Source organism: Eucyclogobius newberryi, unplaced genomic scaffold (genome assembly GCF_026437365.1).
Source record: "Eucyclogobius newberryi isolate DKJ021-1_F unplaced genomic scaffold, fEucNew1.0.hap1 SCAF_12, whole genome shotgun sequence".
Taxonomy (NCBI): domain Eukaryota; kingdom Metazoa; phylum Chordata; class Actinopteri; order Gobiiformes; family Gobiidae; genus Eucyclogobius; species Eucyclogobius newberryi.
In genome coordinates this window covers 17,725,362-17,751,623 of record NW_027315746.1, presented here as the reverse complement: position 1 = coordinate 17,751,623, position 26,262 = coordinate 17,725,362, and the positions used below count along the sequence as shown (strand labels likewise).

Here is a 26,262-nt window from a genome sequence, read left to right as displayed (position 1 = left end):
ATACAAATGAAAAGAAGTGATGTTGTATATAAAATATATAAAAAATAAATAAAAATTTAAATAAATAAATAAATAAAATTTGTAAAAAAAATATTTCTAAATAATTAATTTAGAAAATAAATAAAGAATCATAATAATTAATACATGGTATCATAAATAAATAGAATAAAAATAAATAGAAAGAAATATATGGCCTACTAAAAGCATTAAAATACTAGTTTATTTTATTTTTATGTATCAATGTTACTTAATTTGTTTGTTTGTTTTTAATTTATTGTTTTTGTTTTTGTTGTTGTGGTCATTTTGGTTGTTTTAGTTTTTGCAACTGTATTGTTATGTTAATTGTTTTGTTGTTGTTATACAATAAAAAAGAAGTGATGTTGTAAACTAAGCTGATATTTCTGCACTTTTGTGATGACATTTCACATTTGTCTGATAATCAAGCCCCAACTAATACCTTGAAAGACATGTTTTAACACATTTCTCCTGGTTTGAAATAATATCGTCTATCATCATCAGAATATCGTAAAAAATTAATAATAAATAAATAAAATATAAATAAAAATAAATGGGAGCTTCATTTTTGTGGATATCTCCCACACCTACAAGATAATGTTGTGTTTTCTATCTAATTGTGACTCAAATATAAAAAAATAACTAATAAAACCCTTGCAAATCCATAAAATCGTTGGTATTATTTCAGTATTTACAACCCACTGCAACAACTAGCACAATACTTCATGTTTAAGTATTGTGCTCAGAGGGAAATATAGAGCATTAGTATCTGGATGTCAGTTAAATATACCTCTGCCTCTGTGTGTGCACAGACTGATTACATATGGAGCGTAATCAATAACATTAGCAGACTTCATGGACTGACCTTTCAGATGAATCAAAATAATGGAGCAAATATAATATAATTTATTGCCTCGTGTACAATCCATGGCCATTTGATTTGATGTGAGCAGCAGAGCAGCGACAGAAGTGACTGTACTCGTATGTGACTCTGCAACTCTGGGAGAAACGGCCAAGTCTGGGCATAAATTAGATTAATTATTATAATGAATGTATGCTGTGAGATCTATTAATGTATTGAGCATTCCTTTTCAAAGAGTGACTCAGGGATACCAACATTAGGGCTGCAACTTACAATTCTTTTGTTAATCGGTTAATCTAGCAATTATTCTTTCGATTAATCAATTAGTTGTTTATAGTGCGAAATGTCAGTAAACTAACTTTCACCAGATGAAGCTACGATGACACAGCTTGAGGACATTCTGATGGGGAATATTAACAGGTTTTGATCATCATCTGAATCATAAAACCTTTTCTCTGAGCACATGGAGTCGCTCTTTACGCGCTCTCTTAGTGACGACAATAATGACATTACGATTGTGCATTTTGAATGGGAGGCAAACGTTTTAAGTTCTTCGACAAAAATAAACAGGTAAGACACAGCTTTTCTCATCCTTCAGATCGTCTGCAACACAAGCGCTTTAAAAACACATTTACACATCAGTGCATGAAACAAAATAAAAGGATATATTTGTTTGGATATTTTAGCGGTGTAATGGAGCAGGCCGTCTTCCTTTTGACTCCCGCTTTCAGTGGAGCCTGAGGACATTTCTTACACTGGCTTCGGACTGACAGACCGACAGAGATTTACTCAGGACGTTACATCACATTCGGCTTTATACCAGTATCACATATTTATCGTCACTTTAAATCAAGTTTTGAACGTTTTCTCATTGTTGCCCGTTGATATAATTCTTGGATATGAAATTGAGAGCTACTTATAATAACTGACAATACATGCGTTCGCACATCCGGGAACTTGTGCAGTGGCAACCGAGTCCGCCATTTTGAAAGGGGCACAACAGCATACAGAATAGTCTACTACATACGAAATCCAGGAAATATGAGGCCAAAATGACAAAAACCTGCTTAATCTGTCAGGACATTGCTCTTTGATAGCTTTGCCGTTATCGTCTAAAGAATGAAAGTATTCGTAGCTCATTATGCCGTAGAAAAGGATGCAGTCGTGTTGGTTTTTATACATCGCGTGCCCCTTTTAAAATGGCCGCTATGGGGAAGTCCCGGCTGTGTGACATCACCGCGAACGCATGTATTCTGAAACATGTCGGTGTAATCCCTCATTTGTCCAGGAGTGTTCAGTTGTCTGTCCAGATCACTACAACTGAATCTTTAAATCTTGAAAGTAGTATTGTTGCCATAGCGCTTAACGATTTAAAACTAAATATTATATCTCTTGAATGAAGAAGGGTCCTTGGATAAATGAAGAACAACCAAGCTCGGGCTAAATATGGTCTCAGTCCCGACATATTCCCCACAGGCAAAATAGGTTTCATTAACTTAACTAGAAAACAACCAGTCAAAAGGCGATTTACCAGCGACATTAAGACTATAATCTACAAAAAACAACAACATTGTTTAGTGTTAGATCTTGTCTAACAGTATTTTGTCTACAATACTTTTGGATGACTGTATTCTAGTCATACTGAGCAGATAATATTCCTGTTGTGTTGCTTGAGGAGAAAAAGCTGTATCTATTTCTTGGTTTAATATGGTTATGGCTTAAATACATTTTGCACTTTTAAACCTGTAATAAGTCCTGTTTAGGTTTAGAAAAAAACACCACCACCACTACTACTACTACTACTACTACTACTCACCCACAGCCGTCATGTAGTCCCAGCGGTCCAGAAGACACATACTGTACTGCAGTCGGTCAGCGGTGAGGCCTGCACTGATCAGGACCTGGTTCAGATCTGGTTTCTGACACACGGCCGAGGTCCAGGCCACGAGGAACCACAGCACCACCAACAGGATGACCAGGAGAAGACGCAGCACCCGCCAACTCGTCATGTAGGGCGTCCTCTGGGCAGTGCGGGACAGGAACACCTTCAACACCCTAAAACATACATACAGTGCGGGTTATTGTTTAGTAAAACGGATGTGTTTGGGGACTGTCCGACTGTTCAGAATTATTGGTCTGAGATTAATAGTGCACTGCAGATCATCAGCATTGTCATCTCAACTGACTTCAGAACTTTGACTCTGGGCTTCAAAACCCCTTCTATGGATACAATAAATGGATACCTTTGGAGCAAACTTCTGGCTGCAGGGAAAAAGGCCATCAAGAAAAAAGTATGACACAAACTGAGCCAACAATCAAGAACAGGATCAACATAGTTAATTTGAAAATGGACAAATTCAACAAACTGAGTCTCACGTCCCATAAACGTGAAAGGTTATGGGACGACAATATCGCGTGCCATGACTTCATTAGAAGCCTTCTTTGTTTCTTTTGTTCTTTCTTTGTTGTGTTATGCGTTTTTTGTTTTGTTTTATACTTTACTTTCACTCTCTGGTCTTGTGTGTTCTGTTTGTTCTGTATTTACAACGACAGCCGGGTCACGAGGCAGGAGCACAAAGAGCGGTACGACTGTTTACAATATAACATAACATGAAAGAGCCTTAAAAAACAGCTGCACTCAACAGAAACTACTTGTGGAGGACTTGAAGAGAGCTAAAGTGATCAAACTACACCTCCAAATATGTTTTTAGCAGCTCAAATGGAGCATATAATAGTACAATTCCTCTTTGGCTCGACGGTGTTCACAGTAAAACTTCAACACTGCCATGAATGTTACTGACCACAAACACATTCAATCTTCATCATTTGTAACGAGGCTTGGTGGGAAGTAGCTTTGAGGAAAACATCAGTCCTGAACAAATGTCTTGAATGTGTGTGGCACGTTCTGACTGCGACATATGGAATAATCAAACCTCTTGGAGCCAGACTGAGACAAACCTCTTCCCTGACATAATGAGACACTGGTCTGTGAGAGTCTGGCCCTGGGGCACTGCTTATAGCCACTGAGATATACAGAAATTCAATTGGTAATTTTGCCAAAGGAACACTTGAAAGCCCTCTGACCCCCTCTGTCGTCGCAGAAACACTTGGTCGGAGCTCTGAGGAGGCTTGTGCTGGAGACACTCGAGAAGAGCCTCCTCCGATTCATCTGAAATTCAAATGTGGAGCTGTTGTGGGCGGCTTGAGATTAATGACTGAAATGTCGGAGATGTTCATGAAGTAAACCTTACCTGGCACCAAACCGACGTGGAAGGCTTTGAAACAATAAGAAAATAATAACAATGTATAATCTTATAAACCTGGTAAAATCTCCACATTCATCTTGTAACAACTGCTTCAGCACTCACACTTTAAAACATGTTCTGCTTGTTGATTTAATTCAATTTACTCGGTTAAATTATAATAATCATGTTATTACTGTAAGATCTTTGTGTATATTTATCATTCGATCTAAAATTAGGCCCAAAATATAGTGTGTGTCACAATAATAACCATTCAAACGTTTGATTCTAATGAATAGGCCTGATTCTCGACATACCAAGGATAACAAAGCATTTTCGACAATATAATGACATTTTCAACACAAAGTAATAGTACTTTATTCATTTAACCATGTGGTCTTGGCTCTGATGAAGTTCAAGATTAAAACATTTGAGAAAAGTCTAATTTTGTCCTGTTTTTGTGATTTTCTTTCTTTTTTTATTGATACTTTCTCCAAATCTAGTTTCAATACGAGCTTTAGTCCCAATTAACATCTTATTTTCCAATACTTTTGGCAACCCTTCCACAACCCTACCTTTTTATTTCCATTTGGTGATTGCTCTAAAAAGCATTTCCAGTATGTTGGGTTACTATCAACATCGAGCTACATATGGTTCTTATGTGAAGCCAAAAGAGAGCAAGAAGACTATTTTGTGATATTATTAGGTACACAAAAATCCATAGAGTGGTAGTAAAGAGTAGAAGCACTTTGTTACCTGTACAGCTTGAGGACAATGGTGCCGTACATAATGGCGAAGCCCAGCAGACGCACCCAGCGCAGGAGGATACAGCGAAACACACTGGGGTTGAAGTACAGGATCATCACCTGAGGAAAGAGACACACACATCCTCATTTACACACACAAACACACAAACACACACCGTGTCTACAGCAGGGAGAAGAGAAGACGGGCCCTCCAGCTTTAGCGCCCCCCACTGACACCTCACAGCAGCGCCTAGTCCATATGTCACAGAAGCCTCCATTAGAGAGATAATAAAGGTTAGCTCCCGCATCGCCACACGACATAATCACATTTTTATGCTGAGTGATTATGTTATAACCTGAATTCATCTGTTTTGAGGGAATGGAAATGTCCCTCTATAATCTCAGTGTGTGTCTTCTAGAAATCCATTCAAAGTCAAGGACAAGGCCGTGGAGTGAGCAGACGAACTAAGAAAAAGAAGGTTTATAATGATCATGGCCACATACGTGTCACTCATTATTGCAAATGTTCAAACCTCATGTTCTAAACGTCATCAAAGCATTTAATTAAAAGTAAAATCAGTATTATATTGAAGGTGCAAGTCAATGCATACAAAGTGCATGGTAAAATATGAAAGTATGTTGTGGAGTTTAATAATGTAACGATCTGCAAAGTTGGGCCAGGGACTCTGAGGGTGATTCAACGTTTTTAAAAGAAATATTGAAATTTAGGATTCACGAATGTTCAACCATCATCATTATCGTCATAATCTTATATCTTATGTCTAAAGTCCTTTTAACTGACAACAATCTGATTCTGAACAAGCTGAAAAATGGTATGATTATTTATGTATTATTTAAGTAGGGTGGGCAGTATATCAAGTTTAGATTGTATCGTGAAAGTTGTTTTGACGATATACAAAATGTGATTATTGAATATATTGTTTATAGGAAAAATAATCTTCAAATAGAACTTTCAAATAAGGGTGTAAGGTGATATTTCTGAACCTTTGTGATTCATTTGACAGATATTTCACATTTGTCTAATACCACAACCTCAACTAATACGTTTAAAGACATGTTTTAGCACATTATAACACATATATATCGTCTGTCTATCGGGATTGAGATATAGTTTTATTAATATCCCCCACTCCTGACAAGACATTCAACTTTGTGCCAGTTTTTGTTTGTGAATACACATGGACAGTTTTGAATACCGTAGCTCTAGTTATATGTGTAAAGACTTTGACATTAAAGGAGGTCGTTTGGGTTAGCACTTTATTTCATGATGAGTGATGAGTCTGTCACAAAAGATCTTCCTTTCCACATCCACTTTTAGCACGTGACAATCTTTAATTTCCCTAATTTTCTTTAAACCCTCATTATAAAGCAGCTGCTGCGCCCACTGCTCTGTGGTTAATTAAGACCTGGAGATGGAACACAGGAGGAGCTCAAACTGAGTCAGACCAGCAGTTATTCTGAGCGCTGTTTCATTTATGTGTCTTTAAAACAGGTGGATCTAGTTCAGCAGCCACACTCAGCCACGCTCATTACACAGTGAGAGAAAGGGTCCCTGAGGTGCAGAGCCTGTCATTTGTGGGTGCTCCTCTGAGAGACATGCAGCTATCTGGGGTAATTAAGCTTAAAGAACAACACCACTTTTCACCTGCTATCTCTTTTATCGCCTACAAAAACAGCGGCTCGTCGGCGTCCCCTCAGCAGCATAATGACTTCTCAGAGATAAGCAATGGGGGTGGAAGGAGGCTGGAGGAAGACACAGCTACACTTTTGTTTAATATTATTCAAAACTCAATGGTTACATTCACACAACTAGAGTCATAGCTACTTTTTATAAACAAGGCAAGATTATTTGTAGAGCATAATTCGTACATGAGGCAAAAGTGCTTCACACAACAGGAAAAACATTTATTCAACTCGAGAAGACATGAGAGGAATCACAAAACCTTGATTTCTATTTATTCAACTTAACAATTTAACAGACATAACAGTGTTGGGAAGTAACAAACTACGTATTCAAAACACTCATAGTTACTTTTCTAAAATCACTGTGGTATTTGATTAGGAAATTCAAATGTCACTAAAATAATGAGGACAATTCTCTGTTCTGATAGTGAGAGTATTTGCAATTTCCTCTATATTGTGATAAAGTTTCTCTTATAAATAAATGCATTGCAGACAATGAAAAAAACCTGTTTAATCTTATGTTGTGTTTCCAAACTATACTATGACAAAACTCAAAGTATTCTAACTATTCAGAATACAGAACTCTGATTAGACAGACTACCGTATGTTCCAAAATATATTTTAGTGCAGGTATTCTGTAACTAAATACATTCAGCCCATCACTGATAATAGTGTTGTAGTCTTTTTTTCTTTTTTTTTTCCCGCTCTCACTGCACAGTCTGAGTGAGATTTAAGTACTGTATATTTAAAAAAGTTATTTATCTAGTTTTTGTATTATATGTTTCTATTCACCTGTTGCTCCTGAATTGCAACACTGGACTTTCCCTATTGTGGGACAAATAAAGGTTCTCTAATTTTATGGCTTTGTAGCGGTCACGTTGCAGCATATTTCCATTATGTTCAATGTAAATGAAGATTAAATAATATCCAATAGCCCTTGAAATGAATCTGTTTGGTCATTGTAGCCTGCTCCCCAGAATAAAACTCCAGTTTGTTGTTGTTGTTGAAATTACAAATCTGGGTTATTGTTACTTGCATCTCCTCCACCTTTAGAGTTTTCCCTTCCCAACATCCCCAAACCATTTCACTCTACAACAAACAACAAATCGCTTCAGCAGAACCCCCTCTAAAGTAGGCCGAGCTGTTTCTTATTCCCACACAACCACAAAAAGCCACTTACAATGCCCAGTCTTAATCCTACTTCCAGACAGACACATCCAAAGAGCGGCCCATGAGCCACGGGGGAACGCAACAATTAAACTGTATAAAGAAGGTGGCCCTCTTTGCTTTGCCTCTCTTGCCTCAGCCATCAATTAATCAGTAGATGTATTTTTAAAGCAACTTGTGCTAGAACTTGATGGAGTGTTTAAAAATGCATTGAGCAGCCGAGCGTGGAGGGGAGAGGCTGAGGAGTCGCGTGGTGCCAGCAAGAAGAGGAAAGGGAGAGTCGCAGACAGAGGTGAGACGGCAGGAGGAGAAATGCAAAAGCAGTCATGAGCTGGGGTATATCGTCTGTAAAAGAATGTATTGTGCTACCTTCAGCAATATATTATTTACACTTAAAATGGGCATGTTTACTTAGCTATAGAGCAGAGCAGATTTTAATGTGTAGCTCAAGCGTTTCAGAAGAATAAATGGTGATTTTTGTCTTCAATTATGAAATAACACTGAAACTGAATTAAATAAGACATTTAATGCTTTTTAGTAGTAATCTAGTATGACACCAGTGGATCACAAATTTATATTTTGATTAATTTAAAGAACAATATTTATCCAAAAGGACTCCACTGTTTTCTGGTTAAAATCTGTGGCGATGATTTCCACCTGCCCCTATATATATATATATATATATATATATATATACATAAATGTTATCACAGCAAAGCGCTGAAGAATCATAATTGCATAAGGAAATTTGTACATCAAATTAGGTTACATTGCTATCTACGTCTGTATTAACAAGATTTAGTCCAAAAATAATCCATTCGATAAGGGAATTCAAACTGTTAGAGGTTAATATTAATATACGTCTGTAGTATAACATTACAGAACTAAACATAGGCGGAGCTGTCGAGTTATATCAATGCAACAGAAAATGCTGACGGCCCCACTGTTAGCGAGCAGTGGATTTGTTTTCATTTGTGTCAAAATAGCTCCACAACAGTGCTGTTTGTGGAGAATGAAGTAAGTAAAGGGTAGTGGTACGGGGAATGGTGGATATTTGAATTTTTGCAGCGATGGTGTCTTGATTGCAGTATATAAGAGTATAAAGATTAGCAAACATGCATGAATAACTCTAAATACGCTACATTACACTAATCGTAGGAGAGCATAATCAAAACATGAAGCTCTTGCATGTAAAATACTGTATGTAAGTAAATTTAAATAAATATGACTCTAATGAGTGGTTATATTGAAGGGTTTGATAAGTTAAAAACCTCAAAATCTTATGACACACCATAAACCAAAATGCAGGGGGGAAACTGCACATTAAGGAGAAAAAAACTCCTTAACTATTGAACATACAGTTACAATTGTTCAGAAAACAATTATTCAGAAACACACAATGAAAGTGAGGCATTTAATTTCCATTTAATTTCAAGCCGAATGTATTGATCTATTTGAATCCATAATTTACTGATGCAGTTAATGGATCTTGGCCCAGACCAGTGATCAGAGTAAGTATGCCACATTCAACAATGTCTTCGGATTGACTCATTTCTATTTTTGGCAGTGCTTTCATATGAACACAGATGGTTTGCAGTACGAACCACTAAAAGAGAAAAGATGAAGAGTGAAGGTGCTAAGGGAGGAAAAAGCCCTTAAGTGTGTTCAAAGTGTGTGTAAGTCAAAAAGAGTGGCAGGAGATTTTGGGGGAGCTATTTTTGGTCCTTGGGCTGGATGGAGCAGTGGGAGGTTGGCTGCAAAAAAAAAAATCAATTTAAAGCAGAAATGTGTGCAAGCTGAGGTGTGGTCACATGAGGCGAAGTGGCTGTACAAACATGTCCCTGTCACCAAAATAAATCCATGCTCCAACAAAATGTATGCGAGCGGCAGGCACCGCCACGAGCGGCACGCACCGCCACGAGCCGCACGCACCGCCACGAGCCGCACGCGGCTCCGCTTCTCCTCCGCTGCACCGGCGTTTCCACGCCCGAACACCGGCTCCGCGCTCCCGCACCCGCCGCCCCGGAGGTCTGTACCTGGGCGAAGGTGCGGCCCCAGCCCGCCACAGGAGCAGACACGGAGAGCGGGGCACCGGCTCCACCCGGAGAAAAGCAGCCCCATACAACCAAGGTACAGCCCCGTTTCTCTGCTTTCCCCGCTCCACAGACGGGGGCGATCTGGTCACAAAACTGGACTCAAATGCGTCTTGATTGGGCTAGAGCAACGCCGGCGTCTGGTATGTGGACTGCCGCTTCTGTCCCAACGTCTTTGTTTTGTTAGTCGTTTCCATTGTTTTGTTTTGTTCCCGCGTCTCTGTGTTGTCTTCTGTCTACATCCCTGTTCCTTAACTTCATCGGACATTACTGCACCGTCCATCGCTCATCTCCTCCCTCACTCCTGGACTATCTACTGCCCTAGCCGCCAGCTAACAGCTGGCTTAACACCTGCTGAGGTCCGTCATGGTATCGCGGGGCCTCCCTGCCGTGCAGACAAGGTCTGGGGCAACCAACGCCACTCACTCCACCAGCTTCAACACCCGGTCCACTGCTGCTTTTTCACAACTCTCTGCCCACCAGCTTCTAGTTAACCAGCTTCTAGCCACCGCCAACATTCTAACTGGATTACTCTCATCTGCTGCTACGTTCCATCTCCTCCTCGGACTATCACTCCCGCGCCTCCAGGCCACCGCTCCACCAACTGGAGGTGAAGGTCAGCAGCGGTGTAGGTGAGTAGGCGAGAGCCTACTCACCTACACCGCTGCTGACCTTCACCTCCTCAACCATAACCACCGTCTCCCAGCTGCTGCTGCCTCTGCAGCTAGCTCAGCTGGGATCCTTCGCCGGCCCCGCTACATCCACAGGGGCTCTGGTCTCTCCCATAACCAACACTCCAACGACGGCTCACCTATCCCCTCACTCTGGACTAGTTTTCGCCCCCCCGTCACCCCCACCTGCCGCACTGCCAACCTCAGCAACCTCCGCCCCCCCACCCCTGCGCCGCCATCCATCTCCGCGCCCCCATCCATCTCCCTTGCACTGCTGAACTGCCGCTCCCTCTCCAACAAATCACCTGTTATATCTGAACTGCTACTGGACAATAACATTGATCTGCTTCTCCTCTGTGAAACATGGCAACAGCCCCTGGACTTCTATGCTCTCAACCAAGCCACTCCCTCCAACTACACTTACACTGCCAAACCCCGCCTCTCCGGGCGTGGGGGAGGTCTTGCTGTTATTCATAAAAAATCTACATCCATCACTGAACTGAACCTCAACCTTCCATCCATCTCATCATTTGAATACCTCGCCTTCTCCCTCCCCAACTCTATCACCGCTATCCTGATCTATCGTCCCCCAAAGCCCCACCCCTCTTTCCTCACTGAATTGTCCGAACTCCTCACCATCGCATCCTCTCTCTCTGCCCGCCTCCTACTCACTGGTGACTTCAACATCCACATTGACTGCCCCAACGCCCCACTGACATCCGACTTCCTCTCTCTCCTGGACTGCTTCCATCTCACCCAACATATTGACTTCCCCACCCATACCAAAGGCCACACTCTGGCCTTAGTCTGTTCCTCTCTCCTACCCATATCTAAGCCCCACCCCCTCCCCTTCCCACTCTCTGATCATCTCTGCATCCTTTTCTCCGCCCCCCTACCCTCGCCCCACAACCCCAAAAAACGCACCATCACCTACCGCAATATCAAGTCAGTCAACCCCCTCACGCTCTCCCAGCTCATATCCTCTGCTTTCCCCCCTGACTCCCCCCCCTCTTCCCCCGACGACTATGCTGTCATGCTCAACACCACCCTCTCCGACTCCCTTGACTCCCTAGTCCCCTGGAAAACCTCCTTCGTCTCATTCATCAACCCCGCCCCCTGGTACACCCCTGAACTCCGCACCATGAAGCCGACTGGCCGCCAACTCGAACGACTCTTCAAAAGAACCCGCCTCACCGTCCACGCCGAAGCTTTCAAATTACAAATCTCCTCCTACCGTGACGCTCTCCAAGCCGCCAAATCTGCCCACCTCTCCACCCTCATCAACAGCTCCCACCGGAGCCCTCGCACCCTGTTCTCCACCGTCAACAAGCTGCTCCAGCCACCGGACATCACTCCACCCTCCTCCCCTGACCTCTGCAACTCTTTCCTCCTTGCCTTCAATGACAAAATTTCCAAAATCAACAGCTCCATGACTGCCGTCTCCATTAACTCCATCACCACCCCCACCCCTGCCCCCCCCCCTCTCCCTGACCACCCACCCTTCCCTCCCCTCACCACCTTCTCCTCTGTTAACTCCTCTCATATCATAGACCTCATCACCGCTTCCAAAACCACCACCTGCTCTCTCGACCCCCTCCCAACGACTCTAACCAAGGCCTGCCTCCCTGCTCTCATCCCCCATCTCACCACCCTCTTCAACCAGTCTTTATCCCTCGGCCATGTTCCTTCCATCTACAAACTGGCCTCCATCACCCCCATCCTCAAAAAAAACACCCTAGACTCCGCCAACCTCTCCAACTACCGCCCCATCTCCAACCTGCTGTTCCTCTCAAAAACGCTGGAATGCATCGTCGCCGCCCAACTTCACACCCACCTCCAGTCAAACAACCTCTATGAACCCCTCCAATCTGGCTTCCGCCCACTTCACAGCACTGAAACAGCCCTGGTCAAAGTACTCAACGATCTCCTCACCTCTGCAGACTCCGGGGCCCTCAACATCCTGTTACTACTAGACCTCAGCGCAGCCTTTGACACTATAAACCATTCCATCCTCCTACAAAGGCTGCGCCAACTGGGTGTTGAGGGCTCTGCACTTGACTGGCTCACATCCTACCTCACCAACAGGCAAGAGTTAATTTCCCTCTCCGGTCACTCATCCACCCTCTCCCCAGTAACGCAGGGGTCCCCCAGGGCTCAGTCCTCGGCCCCCTCCTCTTCATCTGCTACATCTTCCCCCTTGGTCACATCCTCCGCCAACTCAACCTGGACTTTCACTGCTACGCTGACGACACCCAGATATACCTCACCACCAAATCCACCCAAAACCCTCCCCTCAGCCACATCGAAACCTGCATCTCTACAATAAAATCATGGCTCACTCTCAACTTCCTCAAACTGAACAGTGACAAAACAGAGCTCCTCCTCATTGGCACCAAATCCACTCTCAATAAAACTGGTCCCTTTTCACTCAGCATCGACACCTCGACCATCACCCCCTCTACCCTGGTACGCAATCTCGGTGTCATCATGGACCCCACCCTCTCCTTCACTCCCCATGTCAGCCACATCGTCAAGACCTCATACTTCCACCTCCGCCGCATCGCCAAAATCCGACACTGCCTCACCCTCCCCGCTGCTGAATCCCTCATCCATGCCTTCATCTCCTCCCGCCTCGACTACTGCAACTCCCTCCTCACTGGCATCTCCTCCCATTCCCTCCATAGACTCCAAATGGTCCAAAACTCCGCTGCCCGCCTCCTCACCCACACCCGGTCCCGTGAACACATCACTCCCGTTCTCTGCTCTCTCCACTGGCTCCCCATCAAGCAGCGCATAAACTTTAAAATACTCCTCCTCACCTTCAAAGCTCTTCACCACCTTGCCCCCCCCTACCTGTCTGACCTCCTCATCCCCCACCGCCCCACCCGAGCTCTCCGATCTTCCTCCTCTCTCACCCTGGCTGCACCAACATCCCGACTCAAAACTTTTGGCGACAGAGCATTCTCCCGAACAGCACCCCGACTCTGGAACTCCCTCCCCCAACCTGTCCGCCACTCTCCCTCACTCACAACATTCAAATCCCGCCTCAAAACATACCTCTTCACCCAAGCCTATGACCTCCCCTACCCCTAGCCTCCTCTACCCCATTGCCTACTCTTCTACCCCCTGTTACATCCCCATCTTTTTCTCTCTACTTCTTCTGTCTTGTTCATTTTATCTGTATATTAATGTGTATTGTACGTGTTGTCCCCCCTGTCTGTAAATACCCCCCCCTTTTTTTATATATGTTCAGCGTCTTTGGGTCACTGAAAAGCGCTATATAAATAAAAGTTATTATTATTATTAGATGTAAATGACACCTCTGAATAAAGGGATTCAATGAAATATTCAGAAAAGTTTAAAAAGACAGACAAAAACTGACACAATGAACAACAGAAAAATCCATACTTCTCCAATGCTTTTACGAAGATGTGAGTCCGTTCACAGTTTTCATCTCCCCGAGTTCAGATAGGTGTGATTGACAGGTGGATTAGTCAATCAGGGGGTTTTCATAAAGTTTTGATCAGCATAGTTTGATTCATTTTTTACCATAAACAACACAATATAATAAATAAATAAAATTTAAGTCGCCGTGCAAAAAATAATGGCTTGAATCATATACCACTTAATTTTTACCAGAGTTTAGTTTACTTTTGAGAAGTTTGATTTAGTTCTAAATCAAAGCTAATCAAACCTAATTGCACAACTCTGTCTGAGATCTTCTGTAGTATGTAGTCTGGATCGCTGGCAATTTTGGGCATTTACCGTTAAAATGGACTCACTGGATCATCTTCACCATGAGCCTTAGCGTTTACCATTACCATTTTTTGAAGTTAATGTACTCCTTATTGATTCACGTACATTTGTCTCATCCGTCAATGCTGCTGGGGGAACATGTCAGTGGCAGTGGGTGCAGTGGAATCCATCTCCAGATCTAGGCTTTATCAGAACTACATTAGCTGGAAGATTTTGCACATTGTGCATATTTTAGGTTAATGGGAAAAAGTGACCAGAGAAAACCCTTTAAGACACAGGGAGAACATGCAAACAATGCATCGAGAGGCCCCATCTGGCCTCTGGAGTCCAAACTGGGAGAGTCAGAGTCAGATCATCCTTCGAAGTTTGTACTTCATTTTTCTGCCCTCAAATAATTTGTTTTTACAAATGGCAGGATTCCACCCAAGCCTTTGTCTTTGGCAGCTTGCTCGGGTATTTGAGGAGAGAGAATTCCCCCGCTACATCAGATATCTCCCCGACATGGCACGCAGGTTTCATCCATCTGTTTGTGGGCTAAAGTTAGGCCTCTGATGCAGCCCACCAGGTGCAGCGTGGGCCGTGTGCAAACACAAGATTATAATGCTATTTGCATAGGAGCACAATATATAAAATAACAAAGAAAAGGTAAACCCAATTCTGTAATTTTCCACTGCCTGCACATGTTAAAAGAGAACAGAGTAACTGTTTTCTCTGATAAAACGTCTTTCCAAGTCCCTCTGATGTTGAATGTGTATTTTTGTGTGGTTTGAATTGTCTATCATCTCCCCATGCCAACATCAACTCTCCAGGAAAACCCTGGCTCTTTTTAAATATTTGTTTTTGTTGTTTTTGTATGTGATGACACTGCCTTATTTCAATAAAAAAGAAGAAAATAAAAAAGAACAAGAACGCTTTTCTATTGCTAAAGTTCTTCTGCTTTTTGTGTTAAAGGCGGTATGCGCACGCCCCGTGTGGACTGATACAACACACACGTGCGTTTGTTTATTAGCGCAACGGAGCGCATCGCATCTCTCGTCTCCCGTAGATTTCTGTCCACTTCTGCGTCAGCTCGAACTGTCTTTCTCCGTCTTCTTTTTGCCCCGTACACTGAGGGAACTATATTATGATAGATCCATGCGCTTAGGCACGCGGAAACATGGGGACGAGCCTGACGCGGCTGCAGGTGAGCGGTAGGTGCGTTTTATGATTGATACGTGGCAGGACAAATGATTTATCCACGCCACGAGGAAATATGATAAAAAAAATGCTGAAAAAAATCGTCCATACCACCTTTAAATCCTGACACAACTCCTGATTTGATCGGGCAGTTTTGGCTCAAATTCAAATGTTTTCTTTCAGTTATTATCAAGTTATGAACAGCATGGATGGATTCTTTTTTTTTTTTTACCGTAAACAAAGTCATATAAGTACATTCAAATTAAGTCGTTAGTCCAAAAATGAATGGCTCAACAAACAGAACCATGAAAATGACTATATATACATTATTTATACACATGTTTGTAGCGAGTGAGGGATTAGGGACAAGAGGATTCAGCCTTTAGAAAATGTATTTATCTCTTGGAATCTTAATACGTAGTGAAATATAGTTTTACAAATGAGCATTATGTTACTAATTTGCATTATGAACATTAATCATACTAAATAATTGTACCTACTGTTTGGCTTGTTAAAAACCTGCCCATGGGGATGAAAGGAATAATTCATTGCATTTCTAAGCCACAGCCAAACCTAATGTGTTTTCATGATGCTGAATAAGAGGTAAAGTGATCTACAGCTGGTGGTTGTGTGCGGCTCAGATTTCTACTGCAATCGTGTCACGTGTGTTAGAAAGATTCAACACGCTTCAACCTAACAGGAGATGACACACACAGACAGCAGTTCATACAATAGACTCGCTAAAATTCTACGTATATATTCAACTCACATCAGATCCAAATTTGAATGTTTTAGAGTCTTTATAAGCAAAAATAAGCAACAATTTTGATTCCAAGGCTCTATATAAAAGTGGAAATAGAGGAATACTCTTGTCAAGGCTCAAAAATGTTTACAAAAAGTAAAAGTATGTTGATTGATTGAAAAAACTCCACAGTGAATAGTTTGTTGGTTGTGAATTATTTTATGCTGCAGAGGACTAAGTTTGAATGATGTCAGAGATCTTTTTAATGTCTGGTCATTGTAGTACACTTTTATGAACTATAATGGGACTACTGCTGGACATTAAGCTACAACCTGGTACAATACATGTGTCCTATTAAGTTTAATGTATGTTGTGCACTTGTCCTTGTATTATTTAAAAAAAATAAATATATATATATATATATATATATATATATATATATATATATATATATATATATATATATATATATATATATATATATATATATATATATACATACAACATCTAGAGTGTCTGTCATAATCTCAAATTAAATAAACAAAGAATATAAAACCAAATAGTAGATGTGTTTAAACCAGGCTCATACATCTCTCATATGCATCTGAGTCATTTTCATTTGCCAAAACCACCTTGATTTGACATATGTTGTGTTATTCTACAGTTAATCCATTATGTTTTACTTCGTATACCTCCATTCCAAAGTGTAGAATATATTTTGTTAACAAACTTGTGAAGGGTTTTTGAATCCTCATAGACCAGATACAGGGAGTTAGGTAATGAACGAGTGTCCCCCTCCATTTCTGGCACTGGTTTGGTGAGACGTGATGTAAAACACACCATGAAATCAAACTTACTGGAAAGTGGAGCAGCAGAGCCCCAAATAAGATGGCCTCCAGCAGTATCAGTCCAGATGTGCGGATGCTCTGTGTGAGAGGAAACTTAAGTTAGTACATTGTAAAAAATACTGTCGTCAGTATTCTCGTATACTCCCATGATGAATCTGAATTTGTTTGAACATGAACTTACTGAATAACAATCGACTACAAGGTTCTGAGCACATTTACATTGTTAAATTGGTGTTTCTGTGTCTTTGCTTGAACTGAAAAGTGAGTGATGGCACCATATTTCTGGGTTTCATTTAATTACCGTGTTATATTCCGCAAGAAAATGTTGGGTTTGTTATGTAAATTAATTCCTGGACTCCAGGGACATTCCATGTGAACTGAAAAATGTGGGATAGACTAAGGAAATGCAAAAGACTATACCGTACTTAAAGCCGCAACTTTTTCCCACATTTTGAACCTTGCGGCCCACACAACGATGCATCTCATTTATAGCTTTTTGCTGGCTAACGGCCACTGGGGAGCAGTTAGCAGGAAACGCAAGCGTTCAACACACCGTAGAAGAAGACGTCAGTGGACAGTGGTCACAGCACATGTGATATACGGCAGTCTGCAGTTTAGAACCTGCTGTTTAGAACTCACTCACTCGTTAAACACGAGCTCAGGAGCAGCTGAACCAGATGTGAAGACACAGACACAGGTAAACCAGCTCACACAGAGTAATCAAGGACAGAGGGGACAGAGGGGACAGTAGGGACAGCTGTGATGTGTTCTTTGTATGTTAAACTTCAAAATGCTGTGTGCGTAATTACAATCCATCTCATATTCATTGAGAAATTGACCACGAGACAAAAGTGTTACAACATGGGCACCTGCTGCTTATTGACAGGTTTATGTAAAATGTATTTTTTTTCTTTCAGGAGCACACTATAGGCCGAAAATTTCGATAAATTGAAAACTGTAAAACTTAAGCAAGTTTTTCCCAAGGATTGTGGATAGTTTTCAGACAGGGATTCTCAAGAGCTGACACACAGATTAGCCCCAAAAAACAAAAGTAGAATTATAATTATGATGGGAAGATTATTATGCTAATCTCTGTTTAACAAATTAAAACAATTTAAGCACACACTTAAAGATGTGACGGTTTGAAGCATTAATGATGCTGCCACCGCGGGAGCGGGAGTTTGCTTCTCTGACTCAACCATTTGCTGAATGTCTCTCCTCTCTCTTCCATTTCATGCTACAGTTGTCCAGACTGACCAGTAAAATTATAAAGTAAAGAAAGAAAAGAAGAAAAAGGTAAGAAGAGCACCCGTCACAAGCAAAATTAGATCTGTAATTGGGGCTATGATTGTGTAAATACAAAATACTCTTTTTTATTTATTGTAAAAGCGAATTGTCACACTAATTCACATTTTTTAATCAAATGATTACCGGTATATTGTTGTGATATTGCAAATAATAATAAACACTAAGCACTTCATATATAATGCATAATCAACTGCTTTGAAAATAACCATAACAACTACATCACAGTCAGTGATGGACGACCGCCTCATTTAGATTTAACATTATTTGCCAAAGCGTCATTAGATGCAGGTAATAAACAGAGTTCACCTTGTTCCTGCGGAGGTGATACAGGGCCACCATGCAGGCCAGATCCAGCAGCATGCAGAGCCCCTGGAGAGTGGCTACGGAGAGCCTCAGCGCCCCGTCCTCCTGCACCACACAGGGGGTATCGTCCTGGCAGAAGGGGCACCCGTCCCGACACGGCAGGCACTTGGCGGAGCCCTCCGAGGGGTCGTCTCTGTCTTTACCTGCACAATTGCACATGATAGTTAAAGGGTTATTTAATGCTCACATGGCTTCTCTGAGTCAGTGGTTTGTGTGGGTTTGTCTGTGTAATTAATTCAAATATATTGGTGCACTCATGTCTTCTTTAAAGGCGCAGCTGATCAGCAACAAGACATCATCAGCTCTATCACACTGAACTGGAGAGATAATGACAAGACACAACCTGTAATTATGAACCGACAGAGAATCAGGCATGATAAGAGCGGAAGAACGGATGTTTAATCACTGATGCTGATTACTGAAGTACCCATCAGTACAAAGTAGGGTTTAGTACTAGTAAAGAATTGTATTATTGAACGCGTGAATAGCGTGTTTAAACTATTGTTTGAGCTGCTTGAACCTGGTGAGAGTCAAATGACGATGATCTGCGTTGGAGGATAATGAATGATGTTCAATTAGGAATTCTATAATGATGTATGTAATGATCATTGTATTAGCTTTGGTGTTTAAACCCCGGCAGGGTTTGATGAACGATGCGCAGGAGGATCCCAGACACTGGTGGTACTGAAGCAAAAACCTGAAAGAAAATGAGGCTGTAAATATGGAGGAGGAGGAGGAGGAGGAGGAGGAGGAGGAGGAGGAGGAGGAGGAGGAGGAGGAGGGCTATGCGAGGCGAAACTGCTGAATGGAGGACTGAGTTTAAAACACAGAGAAAGGCCAAGTTGAGCAGAGCAAAGCAGAGCAGGGCGGTGATGGTAATATTTACTTACATACATATACTTTACTTTTTTTTTTTTTACATAATTCAGCACTGCAAAGGCTACAACGGCAACTAAGGAATTATTTTGTATGTGCAATACTGAATTAACCATGTGCAATACCGTCATATTCATGTGCAATTACTGTCATACTCACAAGCAATTAAGGCCATATTCATGTGCATACAACTGATGTAAATAAGAGTGTTTTATTTTGTTTACTTACTTACTATTAGTATTACCTAGTCTTATGCTAGCAATTTTTACTTTATTTTATTTTATTTTATTCTATTCGATCATTATTATTTTATTATCTTATTTTCATTTTTATCTTTATCTTTTTATTTTTATTAATCTATTTTATTTTTTATTTTTTTCCCCCCTCCATTCCCTATTAAGATAGGACAGGAGTTTTGTTAATAAGAGTTTTTTGTTCTGTTCATAAGAGTTCTATTAAGAGTGTGTTTTTTGAAACTTCCTATAATCTGTCCTTTCCTCCTGTTTCTACTGCGTTGTAACAAAAAAATTCCCCTTGTGTGGATATTAAAGGATTATCTTATCTTATCTTGTATTGTTTAAGCTGAAAATAAATGACTCTTAAATAAGATTATGTGTGAATAAGTGCTTAACCTAAGTAGTATTTTGTACCTTAAAACATGATCTGCCTATAAAACTTCTGATTTCAAGTGGGAACATGCTAGTCTTTTTCTTATTTTTAGTAAAACAATACATTTTATGTTTATTACACTGGCAATCTTTTTTTAAGTCAGTCACAATATACTCAAATCAAGATAAATACCTCTTGGTTCAAGCACCTATTCACTTATTCTCCTATTTATGATTGTAATTTTTTCCAGTATTATTCAGGGTGAAAAAGAATCAAATAAAAGGAAAGGCATAACCTTTATCGCACTGAAAATTGTTGGATAATATTTTGCATTCATTTAAATATAACTCAATAGTAATGAAAATCAATGTGTTCTGTCACACCTCAGAAAGAGTGTATTCTTCCCTTTTGCCCCATTAGATGAGTACTTTTCTGTGTCAAATATGCATATGGTCTGACAGGCAGCACACACTCAAATCACTCAAAAACGCGCTGAACCAGTTCCATATTAATAATTTCGTACTACCTAAACATATCTACTTCTGGGCATCACAATAGTAAATGAAGACATTTGTTTTATCCTTCATTTGTGGTATAGAGTGAGCAGCTTGTTCTGGATTCGTGCCTGATAAGCTGTAACTCCCAGAGCTCATAAAATATGCACAAAGCCACGTCACCACTGGGGCGTTTTAACACCGCGAAAAACCCAGAAAAAGTGTAATAGCAAATAAGTCTGGTCTGTTATTTCAATTTCTTGTCTCATTAACCTTCTTGATCTAATGATTAAAATCTACAAAGAGAATGTGTTAACTATTCAACAACGCTTCAGGGGAGTTTTTCAATTTTACATGACTTGTAGTGCATTTAATACTGAGTAATTGCGGTTCTAACCACAGTCGGGGGAAACTGTATCGGGTTTATGCCTCTTTATGAATCAATATGTTTAATGGAGATATATATTACACCATAACTCAGCAAAAACATATCCCTCAGTGCACTAAAGCCGTAAATGGTATTTTGATACCTTTAATGATTTCATGCAGTTACAATTTAATTTGTGGTATAATTTAGTGTGATTTGTGAATGAATTGATGAACTGCAACACATTTAAATATGTAAATTTCCTCCAGCCCTGAATGATAGAATGTAGACACAATCAGTTTAGTTACGACTGTTACATATTAATAACAAAGTTTGGGTGTGTAATGATAAATGTAAGTGCCGTTGTGTTAAATAATATTGGTGGCGCATCATCTGCTGAACACTGCATTTAGTAGAAACAAATTCATTCTAAATCAATCAATTCACATTTTGGGACCGGACAGAATATCAAGACATTATTTGAAATTATACAAACCGTGACCTCAAAGCCTGAGAAAAGTGTCAGAGGTGTGAAATCAGTGTGAACAAACCTCCGACAGAACATTCCTTTTGGGTTTTTTGCACTCAACACGATGTAGAACACAATGGAAACCTGTCTGTTCATTTAAAACCGTAACCATGAAATCACATAAAGTACTGTCATTACATCCACATTCATACAGTTGGCAAAATAAGAGAGCTTATTCAAATATAACTGTATTGGTAAAGCCTCGAGGATATGAAGATCTCTAACTTTGAATGTGTGATTTTTCACTCTTTCGCCTTTCGTCACAGATTGTTAGCCAAACTGTAGCTTTTCAAAGTTTATTATTACAGCTCCTCTAAAGAGCAGCTATACAATCTATGCGGCCATGTTGTCAGATTAATGTAGTAGAAAAGTCAGTGGCACATTTTATGGACATTTGCGGCGTTCATTTCTTGTTGTTCCAGCTTCTTGCTCCCGGTCCTCGCTCTTTGATATTCCTGTCCTTTTGGCCCGTTGTTATGGAAACGTCACTAAATTGTTTTCCTGGATTGTTTTCACCGATGCCGACCACAGATTGACTACTTTCACTTCAGGCTTCGTCGCTTTGTGCTACAATAAAGCCGAGCGTCTCATTTCCCTCCGGGCGGCCATATTGGAGCAGTCGGGGCGGGAACTGTGCAGTTTCCTGATATCTTCTTTATGAGATGAGAGCTTTTTGCCTGAGGACACTGCAGTACTCTCAGTCAAGGTGTCAGGGCGCAGCCGTCTGAGTCCAATGCACACACAGGATGCAAACTGTGGAATTCAAAACACTGTAGAATTTTTTTCTTTGATTGACAAGGCTTCAAAGGTCCAGGGTGGGGGTAAATGCTTGTAAATTGCATGTAAATCCAGAGATCCAGAAAGCAATATCAAGGAACTGAAGGGTTTCTAGCAGGAGTCCAGCCTAAAAGCTCTTAATATGTGTGTGGGTAAGACAATTACCCATGTTACCCACACAACTCACAGTTATCTAGGTGGTTACAACAGAAAGAGAATACAGTATAAAAAACAGCCAATAAACCTCACTGTCGAGACGCTTTGCACTTTTTGTACATAGCCTGGATTCTTGCAATGTTATCATTGATATAAAAGTTTTATTTATAAAGCACATTTAAAAACACCAAAATGGCCCAAAGTGCTGTACAAAGGCAATGTATAATACAATAAAACATACAAGACATGTAAAAATAAGGTAAAATAACGCTATAAAAATGTTCTGCTCATCTTGTGCAAAAAGCCTGTGTAAACAAAAAGGTTTTTAACAAAGATTGTTCTAATGCCCAGAGGAAGACTATTCCAGAGTCTGGGACCTGCTACTGCAAAAGCGCGGTGCCCTCTGTTTTTTAACCGTGACCTCGGAACATCTAAGGTCATCAGATTTGCTGACCTCAAAGCTCTACTGGGAACATGTACAGACAAGCTCTGAAAGATAAGGAGGATCCATGCCATTCAAACATTAGAAAACCATAAACAATATCTCGAAATCAATCCTGAAGCTGAGGTAGAGAGTGCAAAGAGGCCAGCACAGGAAAAGTATTATCATGTTTTCAGGTGCGTGAGCAAACCAGCAGTCACATTCTGGACTAACTTAATTTGACTTGTGCAATTGCTTTTAACCCTGTGCTATTTATTTTATTTAACTCTTAACGGTTTATTTATTTGTGACCCAGAATATGTTTTGTTTAATGCGTTGCTTACATTGCTGCTAGTACTCTTACTACAACTGATACTGTTAAAACGACATTACTGTAACTGCTACAACTTACTGTAGTACAACATACTACAACTATTTATTACTCAGGGTAAAAATGATCTTCTAAAACAAAGGCACAATCTTTTTTACTCTTTTTTTGGGATCATATTTTGCATCAATCTAACTACACCTAAATATCAAATAAACTCCTGAATCCGAACAGAAGAATAGACTGTTAATATTAATATTAATACATGAAAAATAATGTGACTGTAAAGCTCTAGGACACTTTCTTGAAAACACATCATCCCCCTGAAGTGTCTATGGAGATAAAAATACATTTTCTTAAATCTCCAGAGAAGACTTTCTAAACTTTGTTGTCTGACAGTGCAATGCGCTCTGTATTTGTGCCACACAAGGGGATTTGTAACCTACTTTTATATCCATTGAGAGTGACTCGACTGGGATGGTAGAATCCACTGCGGCACTGACATTTGTACTTGTCCAACACAAAGCCATGGCCCTCGATGGGGGTGCACTGAGGAGAGAAGAGAAACATTAGAGACCAGGATCTCATCAAATGTAAAAGTGGAGGATGAGAAGAAGTGACAGGACTGAATGAGGATGATTCAAAACAGATGACTGAGGGAAGATTTTGGATCACAAAAGACAAGCTAAATATAGAACATTCAGATCTAATAATATTTGCACATGTTTCAATACTGTGGCTTTAGGGCAATAGATTAAAAAAGTCTTGTGTGTATTTATTTTTTGCTTGTTTATGAAGGCGTGATGAATGTAGTGGAAAAAAGGGCTATTTTTAAAGGGAACGTGTTATGCAAAATTTGCTTTTTAAGCATGTTGGTGTTCCCTCGTTTACTTATTCACTAGTTGTATTTTGATGGATTATTGCATGTTGGAATTGTCCTGAATTTGAAGCTTGAGTGCTCGGTATGTTTTAATCCGGCCCCTAGAAATATTTTATTTTTTACATGTCTGTAACATCTGTCTGCACTTGTATCCTGAGACTGCTGTTATCAGGGCGACAAATGACATCCGCCTGAACACTGACATGGGCAAAGCCTCAGTCTTAATTCTGTTAGATCTGAGTGTGCTGCTTTTGACATCATGGGATCCTCTTACAGAGACTAGAGGACTGGGTGGGCATCACTGGCACTGCCCTAAACTGGCTAAGGTCCAATCTGGAAGACAGGAAGTACTTTGTTGAAATTGGTAGCTGTGTCTCAGACCACATGACCCTGACCTGTGGAGTGCCCCAAGGGTCAGTCCTGGGTCCCCTTCTGTTCAACCTCTACATGCTGCCGTTGGGTCAGTTGATACGCAGTGAAAATGTGTCCTATCACAATTATGCAGACGACTCAGATCTATGTTTCACTGTCGGCAGGTGACTATGGACCAGTGGATTCACTCTGTCACTGCATCCAACAGATCAGTTTGTGGATGCAAAGAAACTTTCTCCAGCTGAACTCAGACAAGACTGAAATAATCGTTTTTGGCCCACAGAAACAAAGAGAAAGTGTTAGCGGTCGCCTCCAGAGTCTCGCTCTAAAACCTACAAACCAAATTAGAAATCTGGGGGTAATAATGGACTCAGACTTGAACTTTAATAGCCACGTCAAATCAATAACATCAGCAGCTTTTTACCATCTAAAAACATTGCCAAAATCAAAAATATAGTGTCAAAACCAGATTTAGAGAGACTTATCCATGCGTTTGTCTCCAGTAGATTAGACTACTGTAACGGCCTGCTCACTGGCCTCTCCAAACGAGCTGTAAAACAGCTGCAGTACATCCAGAACGCTGCTGCTCGGGTCCTGACTAGAACCAGGAAGTACCATCACATTAGTCCTGTTCTCAGGTCTCTGCACTGGCTCCTGTGGCTCAGAGAATAGACTTTAAAGCAGCTGTGCTTGTGTACAAGTCTCTCCATGGCCTAGCACCAAAGTACATCTTGGATATGTTAGTGCCATATGAACCATCTCGGACTCTGAGGACCTCGGGGACCGGCCTCCTGCTGGTGCCCAGAGTCAGGACAAAACATGGGGAATCTGCATTTCAGTGTTATGCAGCTAAAATCTGGAACAGTCTTCCTGAAGATGTGAGACAGGCTTCTACTCTGACAATGTTCAAATCTAAGCTAAAAACAGTTTTGTTTAGCTGCGCATATGACTGAAACAATTTTTTCTTTGCACTCTTCTCTTTTGTTTGTGATTTTATTCGTTTAGACAATCAGTTGGATTGATAATTTTTAATTTAGTTAATTTTATTGTATTTCTGTTTCTGTAATTTCTTTGTGATTTGAATGCACATTTTTCCTGCTGTGTGAAGCACTTTGAATTGCCTTGTGTATGAAATGTGCTCTTCAAATAAACTTGCCTTGCCTTGCCTTGCCTTGCCTTATTGTATGCATGTCCTTTTTATATATTTTGCTACTATTATTATTAATTATTGTGTGTTGAACCAAGTTCCTAGTTTGTGAATTCTGTTCACTGACAATGGCAATGAACTCCTTTGATTTTGGTTCTTTATTTAACCTTTATCTAACCAGGAGAGTCCCAATAGCAATGTCCTTGCCTTCTAGTGGCCATAGAGTGTCATCCCACTCGTGAGTATAAGTCACAGTGATGTGTCATGGCTCTATAGTTAGTAATGAAGCTGAGAGAAGCATGATAAACCGTGTCCACCATCTGAAGACACAAAGAGGAAGCTTTCCTTTCAAGCAATCCACCAAGAATTGCCTAAATTGTGAAAGTGAATTTATTGGCCGAAGTTCAAGTTCCTTCAGGTAGTGCGCTCTAAAGTTAAAATATTTGCTCAGTAAAGTAAAAAAAAGTACTCTACATTTTTGTCCTCTTTTGGGTTTGTCCTGGTTTTAGAACTAGTCCTGTAGTCCTATTTTAGACCTCTTTTAGGCATAGTTTAGTCCTAGAGTAGTCATGTTTTTGACCTGTTTTAAGTTCCAAATATTTTCTAAGGTTGT

General features: G+C 40.6%; 1 protein-coding gene across 1 annotated transcript in view; it reads right to left on the bottom strand.

The window, feature by feature from the left end:
- Positions 1-26,262, bottom strand: part of LOC140356266 (metabotropic glycine receptor-like) — a 75,946-nt gene that overhangs the window by 8,420 nt on the left and 41,264 nt on the right. Inside the window, exons 3-7 of the mRNA XM_072441097.1 lie at positions 23,697-23,799; positions 18,637-18,836; positions 17,032-17,100; positions 4,876-4,985; positions 2,694-2,932 (exon numbers count right to left, since the gene is read on the bottom strand). Coding sequence (XP_072297198.1) covers positions 2,694-2,932; positions 4,876-4,985; positions 17,032-17,100; positions 18,637-18,836; positions 23,697-23,799 — 721 coding nt within the window. The remainder of the gene's footprint in view (positions 1-2,693; positions 2,933-4,875; positions 4,986-17,031; positions 17,101-18,636; positions 18,837-23,696; positions 23,800-26,262) is intronic.